This window comes from Symsagittifera roscoffensis, chromosome 6, assembly GCF_963678635.1.
Source record: "Symsagittifera roscoffensis chromosome 6, txSymRosc1.1, whole genome shotgun sequence".
Classification (NCBI taxonomy): Eukaryota; Metazoa; Xenacoelomorpha; order Acoela; family Convolutidae; genus Symsagittifera; species Symsagittifera roscoffensis.
The window spans coordinates 45,415,688-45,425,473 of record NC_087067.1 but is presented as its reverse complement, the minus strand read 5'-3'; the positions used below and the strand labels follow the sequence as shown (position 1 = coordinate 45,425,473).

The window sequence follows — 9,786 nt, the reverse complement described above, 5'->3', positions numbered from 1 at the left end:
TCTCAAAATATGTAAATCGAGGAAAGCCGTTCTGTAAGAACTCTGGTCGGAACAATCTGTACTGCTTTTTCTTGAACTCCATCAAACCAAAGAGCGTTTCATCAAAGCTAAATTCAAAATGAGCATTAAAAATTACGTTTAGCTCTTGACACTTACAAATCTTTCAACATCAAGATCTGACTGAATAAAAGAATGATCAAAAGCAATTTACATGGTCATAAGAAAATTTGATTTGATTCAAATTCCTGTAAATTTATTGAATACAGGTAAGCACCCAAAAAGGGGATTTTATCAACATAGACCTCAATTGAGCTTGGATAACAGACGAACTTTTCCCCAACAAAGCACGCGCGACTTCAAACTTATTAGCTTTAATGTTTTCTGTTTTAGTTTGCAAAATAAAAAAAAATTATTCCAGGAAAAATTAATTTGAAGTCTTAGATCATGCTCAAAATTAATGAAACCGCATATGCATCATTTACAGTAAAATTTGACAATTTCTAAATTAAATTGAAAAATCTACAACATTTCATTATAATTCAATTAAGTTTCAGTTTGTCAGCTAGCCTGAAATCCGAGGGCGTAAGCATTCACTAAACTAGGGCAATATGTTATTTCAAACGCGTCTTCTTTCAAAGGGTAAATATCTCCGTCTAAGTTGATGAAAGACTTAGTTTCACTTCGTTCTTTGTTTCCGTCTAACAAGTCGAACAGGACTTTGTTGCTTTTATAACAATTAACTGTATCGTCATTGTAAATTTTCTGTGAATAGAGGCCCAGATTGACTAGGAATCCAGTCTGCTGAAATATTGTACATCCAGGCGTCACGAAAACGTCTCCGCTAGCTCTGGGTTTCCTTGGGACTTCGCCGGCGTCTGAGATCCCGTTGACTAACATCATTAGGTCTTTAAACTCCCCTAAAAAAAAACTAATCTACTAAATTATTGGAGCAACTTTTCGAGGGACAATTTTGGTGCTACTGTACAACTCCTTTTTGTATTTATTTTCAAGCCAATCAATTTATTCGGCTCAAAACTTCTCGAGCAAACCTTTTTTTTTTTAAAAAAAAAACCATTATAAATTATTATATTTTTTGGACACTTTCGGTATTTCGGAAATGCCATTGGACCATATTAAAATGATTGAGTTTTAATTTTAAAAGCATTTAGATCTCTTACCTTCGATGCTTCGTTCTCCGGCATTCGATTGACTGTTGTGTTTCGATGTATTCTGGAGCTGTTGCATTTTGATATTGGCCCTGAATGATTTGTGTTTGAGCATTGCACTGGTTACTCCTATTATATACTTACCAGGTCCCAAAAATTTCCACCGGTCTGAAATCAAATTAAGAAACAAATAAAAAGAAGTAAAATACATCTGCAGTGTACATGGTATATAATAAAAATAAGGTATATGCTTGTATTTGAACTTAACGATCTAGACCCAGAATTTTGAACCAGCTAAACAATACTTCATTTATTTTCATTCTTGTGGACAACCTTTCGGATCTAGACTACTATTCGTCGGTGAAAAAATTAGTTTCAGACAAAAAAACAGTATTTCTTTTTGATTACTTGAAAACCTTTATCTTATCATAAAATGTTCGAAATGGAGCGTAAGTTTGCAGTACAAGTTACATTGAGATAGATCAGAGAAAATCCTATTAAAACACTAATTTATACCCATTGGTGTGACTACTAACTTGCGACTACAATGGCGTCTGATGTGATTCCATAATTGACACATACAATTGCCAATCCCACTAAGCTTCTCTCTTTATCTCTATTGCGTACACACACCACAGGTAGCGGAGTTGTCTTGCCAAGGACCTAATATCAATTGAATCATGAGAGAAAAGTGGGCCATTCCGTTACAAATAATCTTCACTTTTGTTCCGAGTCACTTTTTTCAGTGGGCGAAGAAAAAAATTTGGTTTTGAGTGTTCTTTTTTAACCAAAAATAAACCCCAAAAAAAATCACTTTGAAATATTTTTAAAGCAAGACTTGATGAGTTTGAGAGCAAGGAAGGGCCTTCCTTCCACACCGATTGGGCTTTGCCTGTTTCGACACAAGTATTTTTTCGAAACATTTCTGTAGAGTCCAAATTACAACCGAAAAACCTTTAATAGATAACCACAGCGGACCCCCGCTCTTCAATTTCTAATTAGTGCACCTGCAATCACGTGACGAAAAAAGCCAAATTTATAGTAGAATCTGCATTATTAAAACTGTTCTTTTGTTGCAAATGTTTTTTTTTCTCATGGGTGGGCAACATACCACGTCGCCCAGCTGCTAACTACCAATAAATAACCTTATGAAAAACTGTTATTGAAAAATAAAATTGTTAATCAGTATGAGCAAAACGGTGAGCAAAACAAAATGATAAATGAACAATTCTAACCAAGGCTGCCACCGCGTGGTCGAGGGAGAAAGAGCGGGTGAGGTAGTGGACGACCCCGTTTCCACTGCCACAGGGGATGATGCCGACGTTGATGTCAATTGGGGGCAGTACGCCATCTTTGTCCAAGTCAAATTTACCCTGGAGCGATTTAAATTTAGGTATTTTTCCCCTTGACATAAAGTAAATAATGATCAATAAATGATAACCCCCGCAAAAATTTAGCACTAAACTTTTTATTCCAGCGTGCCCATTTTTATTCCAGCGCGCCCCTCTTTCATAGAATTAAAAACAACTGGGATAAATGAGAAAAGAATTATACTAAAATGATATAGAGATGAAAAATGCGTGCCTGATTGTGCATTTTCTCGTATATGGCAGCAATGGCGTCCCTGTAAGATCCATCTCCTCCCACGATGACTATGGCGTCGTACACACTGTAGTTTGTGCTGAAGATGATGCCTGCAACATAGAACACTGCAAACAGATCAAATTTATATGTTTTCATGCAGCGAGTTGAACACAAAATTAAACGTACTCGATAAACGAAAGATTTTTTTTTTCATTAACAATAACTTAAATCAGACCAAAATAACATGTTTTTCGACACAAAATAACAGATTTTTCTCCTCTTGAAGTTAGTGACACATTTAGCCCGCCGCCTGCTAATATGTGAGGGCAAAGTGTACAACAAAATTTATGAAGGGTAAAATTTTTGAGAGGCGAAATATGCGTAGACCATTTCGAACATCTAACAGCATAACATCATCAAAACTGTAACAGCCAGTGGACAATGTTATGCTGGCAGATGTTTAAATACATGGTACTTTAAAACTGTGAAAAAAATTGATGTACCTTTTGTTTATCGAGAGCGTTGAATTTTAACTTAGCTTACCTCAAATTCTAAGAAAATGAAAAAAAAAATAGTGGTATCTTCTTTTTCCTTACCATTAGAATTCAACTCATTGAAAATTTGGCGAAACAGGTTATCGTCTAGGTGAACTTCAAGCCAAAGCAATTATAACATGCTAAACATCAAACATGCTCGACGCTAGACCCCGATCGAATGAAAACGCTGAATAAGGATAAACAACCTTTGACACTGTTGGCGCCGTCTTTATCTGTGATTCTGACGTCAGCCACAACTCCCGCCAGTCGCAGAGTGTTCGCAATGGACTCCTCATAGCAGGACACTGCCTTGCCCCTACCACTGGCTGGGTTCAGAAATAAAAGCACCTTCTTCGGTCGCCACGACTACAAAAAAATATGAAACTGATTTTAACTCATATCGCATTACGCTCATCAATTTTTATTTTTGATGATATGCAATCATCAAAACGTTCACTGCTTATCATAAAATTTTTTTGTTTATGAGAATAAGGGTTTAGGACAAAACTAGCTTGCCTGTTTCTCGAGTTGAGACCGAATGAAGCAGTCGAATGTCTGTAACTCAGATAGTGACTGGAACTCAAGTAGAACGGATGACACTTCCACACCTGGATCTTCTAAAAAAAAAACAATTCAGTGCTACATAAAATTAACACTAATAGATGGACCCAAATTAAGATTGTTTCAGAAAAAGAAAATTCAAAAATTTACAAAAAAAAACCTAACAGAACGCAGCTTTTCAGATTTTGGTGACAAAAATAAGTTACAATTATTTTCAAAAAAAAACTAGTTTTGAGGCCAACCTTGAAATTTCTCACTCTGAACTTCAAGAAAATTTGTGTAACTCAGTAAACAAATCTTCCCATTTCAGCAAACAAACCTTCATACTTAAGTTTGTACCCGTTTAAGCATAAGCACGTAATGTACAGCACTCGGCTAAAAAAAAAACTGATTCCGAAACACTCATAACATACTACAACTTACCTTTCGAATCGACAATTTGGACAAACGAGATGTAGCCGATGAAGAGACCCTCGTACACTTCGTGGTATGACTCACTCTCGTCCATTTCATATTCTTCCACGTGGTCTTGTAGACTAGTGCATTCTTCATTCGGATCTGCGACTATTGTTCTCGGAGATTCTAGAACCTTAACATCAGACTTACAATAATATTATTGATAAATTGGCGGGATCATTTCTTTAACTATTCCCCCCTTTTGCAAAAGGGGGTACAGATTCGTTACTATGCTTAATTATTGAATTATTTCATTATCGGGGGTGGCAACTCGGGCTCTTTTCCAGTTCCCCCCTTTCAAATTCAAATTTGAAAAGCTTATTTAACGTTGTCATAATGCAATGAAATTTAGCGTGGTGAATATATCGACAATTCTGAACAGATTTGTTCTGCATACTTTACAGCGTAACATCACGCATTTAGCCGTAATAACACGTAAAACAAACATAAAACTCGGTATTTTGAAAGGTTGGGGGGGGGGGTGGGACTGGAAAAGAGCCGCAACTCGTTACTAGGTACCCTTGGGGAGGAGGGGGGGAGGTAGTTAAAGAGATCCAATTTCCGAAAACTAAAATTGCTCAGACCCTTATTTCTCACTCCGAAGCTCTGAGAACTGCTTGCTCAATTTGAAGAAACGGAAATACTTAAAGACCAATTCTTAAGTGTATTTCAGTGTTAGCTATACTTGGTCAGCAAAATGTGACAGCCTTTATTGTCCATCTTGAATTTGTAAAAATTTCTTCAATTTTTGTACATTCCTGTTTTTCTTTGATTGAAAATATCGCCATGAAACTGGTTCAGCAAAACTATAGCTGTTGACTGGTTTTATAAATAACGCTCCAATATTTGTCGTAATTATGGTTTCCATTTCTAAATTAGGTCTCCATGCTCAATTCTAGTAGCCTTTTGTGAAATACTAGCCTGGGGATGTTAAACTGAAATTTGAAAATTTTATCCGAAGGTATTTAAACCTATGGAAATTTAGTTCTGGGGACGATACCCAGTCAGATTTTATACCCGAGAATTTAGTCCGCGAACGGTACAAAAGCTAATAAAATGCGTGTAAAACTCAAAAACGGTCAAAAAAAATCAAAAAACTTTAATCCAAGCCCTCAGATCCTGTTGTATACAATAGATACCTGTTCTTTTTCTGATCTGTCGATCAACTCTTTCGCTTCAGCAGCATTCGACTCATTCTTTCTATCCCTTCTGTTTGCAGTTAGTTTAGTCGGATTAGAGTTGTGGTGTTGGTGTTTGTGTGCTAATGAAGTGGTGCTGCTACTGTTGCTACTATTTGCAGTTGAGAGCAGAGAAGGGGAGTAGTTGTCGGACACTGAATGGGAGTCGAACTCAAACACATCTCCTGTATCTAGGAAACATACCTTAATTATTAGCAGTGCATAACATGTAACTTAATTAATAGTAGTGCTTTTGATATACAGTGCATGAATACAAGACACCGCAAAAAAATCAATTAAATCAATCCGCCTGATTTGCGTTTTGAGAAAGAAGGGCAATACAATAGATTAAAACGTAAAATTTCCGCTAACTTCAGATCGGAAGTTTTTCAGGGATAATCCCAATATTCCAAATGAATTAAATTCCGGAATATTTGTTTTTGGTGCCTCAAAAAAATGTGAACATGAAACAGAAATCATTTTTCATACTTCATTGGTTTTAAGAAGTTCAACGATTAGAAAAAACCTATTTGAATCCATTGATGCCCATATTAATAAGTATTAAGAGAAGGCTCTAACCGTAAGTGGGTATTTCGAAGTAGACGATGTTCTCGTAGGGTACAAAGAGCGACTCCTCTGTCAGAAATAAGCCCTCGCTTTCATCATTACACTCGATGCAACTAGCCTCACCATCCACTGAACAAAACAAACCACAAGACTACATACAGTCGAACGTCAATTGAACACTGCGTATTTCGATAGCTTTTTATGCCTACCATCTACTTTCAGTATTTCATTACTTCTGCATTCTGCCTCAGTAAGTTCCGAAAGAGTTCAGGTTATACGTATTGTCACATACCAAAAAATTCTTAATTAATGTCACTGGTCAAACAATTAGTGTCACTGTCCTGGTCAGAAGCACACAATTATTGTGAAGGCGAAGGCATTAAGAAAAGACTAGTTATTAATTAAAAACGCAGCAATTCAAATAACTAAAATAGCAAATTGGATACTCCAAAAAATTTGCTAGCTCACTGAGTTATGTCACCAGAACAAACCCCCCTCAATTTGGTCCAGTTCGCATCACTGTCATAAAAACAGTCGAGAAACACAAACACCAGCATTAAAAAAGGCCGTAACTATCTTTATCGAGCTAACAAAACGCCTATATAACCTGCATAGACGCACATTTTTATTATTTAAAAGAAAATCAATTCTAGCCCATCAATTAGATACATACTGAAAAAAAAACAATGTCCTGCCGGCACTCAATCCCCATACTAAAGGTGCAAAGGCAACCGCGTCACCTCCATACCGAGTGAGAAGACGCCTGGAAATCGTTAAAATTGTAAAACAAAGCAAGATCAATTTCTTACTAATTTGAAAAAAAAATTGTTTACGGCGGAACAAAGTCTTACTCCTAATTACAAGTCACTTGCTGTCGCAAGTGCATGAAAATCTGAAACCAAAATATACAGAGCAATCAGCCCCAAACCAAAACTCAAATATACAAAAAAAATCTGATATATTGGTAAAACAAAAAAAAATCATTCCAAATTTCAGCACAAAATCATACCAAAAGAAACCGCTACTTAACAGGGCCACACCGTTCAATATTTCCGTACTTTTTCGATAAAAGCAAGGCCTCTAAAATAACGGCGATTGGAAATAAGAACATATAGGCCTCTAATTATTAAAACGTTTGCTTTCTGCTTGATTCAAACCTGCGACCTCGTGACTTGGACTCTCGCATCCTTCCCTCTCAGCCAGGGACGCTTGAATAACGACAAATACAAGTCACCAAAAAAGCGTATAACAGATTTTGTGCTACAGCAGATCGTGATTATAGTCATACTAATTCAGTACGCTCACAAGCTCGCTCGTGTAAAGAAAAATTTCGCAACACAGAGCCGAAGTGGAGCTTCGCACCACTTGCGCTACAACACAAACATAAAAAACATAAGACGCCAAAAAAAATGGAAATTAAAATTAGGTCTACCAAAATTCAAATTTTTGTATGTCTCGAAAAAATTTCATTCTAGGCAAACAAGCCAGACATTTGAAAGTTAAACTAGATTTTATAACAAGTCTTCGATGTTTGAAGTCCCTCCTGAAAAAATAAAGAACAAAACTTGCAAATACAAGAAAAATTGCTTGCAGCGCAAGAAGAACCCTTGATGTAACAACTAAGCCAACAATCTTTAAAAGAACTTAACAAAGTCCCTCCTGAGGCTACAATGAACAACACTTGCACTTGCAACTATAATGAAATTTGTTCACAGCACAAGAAATCAAAGGAACACAGTTTAAGAAGCGGAACCAAAGCCGACAATCTTTAAGCAAAATTAGAAGTCGAAAACAAAAATTTTGGAAAAAAGTCTCGTTTCCCTGAAATTACAATCAACAACACTTGCACTTGAAACAATAATGAAAGTTGCTAACAGCGCATGCAACATCCCTAATGTGCCAACTAAGCTGACATAACTTGAGCAAAAAACGAAAGTCCATCAAATCAATGCTTGCCTGATACAAGTTTTTCAATTGCATCCATGCTGAAAAAAAATCCCACCGGGACTCGAACCCGACCTCAGGATGCAAAGGCGACAGCCTTACCTCTAGGCCAAGTGGTGCGGAACCTGGAAGTTGTTAAGGTACAGTAAAGCAAATATAAAAATCAAGTGAGATTTGTAAAAGTTGTTGACAGGAAAAAAAGTCTGGTTCTTGATTATAAGACACCTGCTCTCAAAAAACAAAATTAATAAATTGAAAATTTGTAAAACCATACAAAATTTCAAAAAATTAACTTTATCATGTGCAAATTGATCAAATTTTAAAACTTTTTGAGAGTTAAATAGCAATGTTACTTCATTCATACAGAATACACTTCAACAAAAACAATTGCAACTCGGCTTAAAGCTGAAACTAAAAATAAACAAAATAAATACTAATAGAATTTTTCCAGTCGAAACTGGCAGTGAAGAGAACTTTCAATACCAGACAAACTAACGTGAGAGTTAGAAACAAAACAAGAAAAAATTACACAGCGGCGAATATGCGCTTCGTAAACACAAGTGAGAAAACGACAAAAGAGCAGCTCTACAAAGTGAAATAAGAAAAAGACAGGTAAACATAACCCTTGAAAAAAAACTGATGTGGCGGATTCGATCTTACGACCAGGAGTTTAAGAGTTCACTGTCCTCGCATCTGCGCCACAGGTAATTGAAAATTTACTACCACTAGCAGCTACATATGCTAATAAATTGCCAATGCCATGCAGCAAAAATGGCACCAAGTACAAATAGACAGAATTTTGCATGTAATAAAGTGAAAGCATGAAAACAAATTATGTATAAATTATGCATTTCAAAAAAACTTCGAGATAAATTGAGTTGGAAAATTGCGGAAATAGAGTTTTCATGATTGTACTGTTATTTGAAACAAATATCCTTTTTCGGTTCATGCGATGAACTAAAAATGATCAACTGTGTCATTTTATAATTAATCGAATGTGAAAGCACATGCAATCAAACTGCCAAAGCAGCCAGATTCAAAATTGCAACCAACAGTAGCACTAACATTTGCGATTTAGGCAGGAAAAAATATTAGTCGTACTATTACACTACGCTCGCTAAAGCTCATGAGTGACAATAGAGATTGAATTTATCGTTGAAAAATCAGAAAAAAAACCATGCTGTCAAAATTTGAATCGAAGCCCAATAAGCAGCAAAAGCTAAAAGCAAGCAAAGCGAAAATTTGTCCAGCCAGGACGCGAACCCCAGACAATTGGATATTCAAGCAGGCGTTTCACCCTTACACTACGTGTGCAGCTGTACGAAAAACGAGATTTGGATGGAAAATTGTTTAATGAAAAAGTCTAGTGACTAGATTACAATTACAACAAATTATAGTTTATAAATCTTGCATATGGGAAGGAGGGTGTTTGCTGGATTCTATCGCAGGTCAATTAAGGTGAAAGATCCAAATTTTCTTTACCTAGGACGTGAAACTCGAACTTCTGCTGCAGCTGCTCAATTGAATCACTGTTCTCAAACAAGGTCGTAAAATTGTCTTCATCTTTAGGCACATCTTGCAATTTAGCTGGATCCTCCATAATTGGTTAGTCTGTTTCTTTTAGTTGTAGTTGTTTGAAGCCCACGTCGAGTCAAAACTAAATGATGACTCAATAAATGTGAAATTTACATAATATAGTTCGCCATAGTTTCTGAAATACCGTAATACAAAATAAAACAATTAGTTAGATAAGCACAAATTATTCTGATGACAGAAAAAACGAAGAGTGACTTA

General features: G+C 36.1%; 2 protein-coding genes across 2 annotated transcripts in view; both read right to left on the bottom strand.

Annotated features, from left to right (window-relative positions):
* The window catches only part of LOC134848506 (stomatin-like), a 331,343-nt gene that overhangs the window by 185,440 nt on the left and 136,117 nt on the right, over positions 1–9,786 (bottom strand). The gene's annotated exons all lie outside the window — the stretch shown is intronic.
* LOC134848885 (uncharacterized) lies at positions 102–9,721 on the bottom strand. The gene is made up of 11 exons (XM_063866403.1): positions 9,475–9,721; positions 6,061–6,177; positions 5,443–5,672; positions 4,271–4,436; positions 3,803–3,903; positions 3,493–3,652; positions 2,751–2,860; positions 2,402–2,539; positions 1,703–1,829; positions 1,179–1,334; positions 102–917 (listed from the first exon to the last, which is right to left on the bottom strand). Exons 1-11 carry the CDS (start codon positions 9,590–9,592, stop codon positions 559–561), a joined length of 1,782 nt encoding a protein of 593 aa, XP_063722473.1. The 5' UTR covers positions 9,593–9,721; the 3' UTR covers positions 102–558.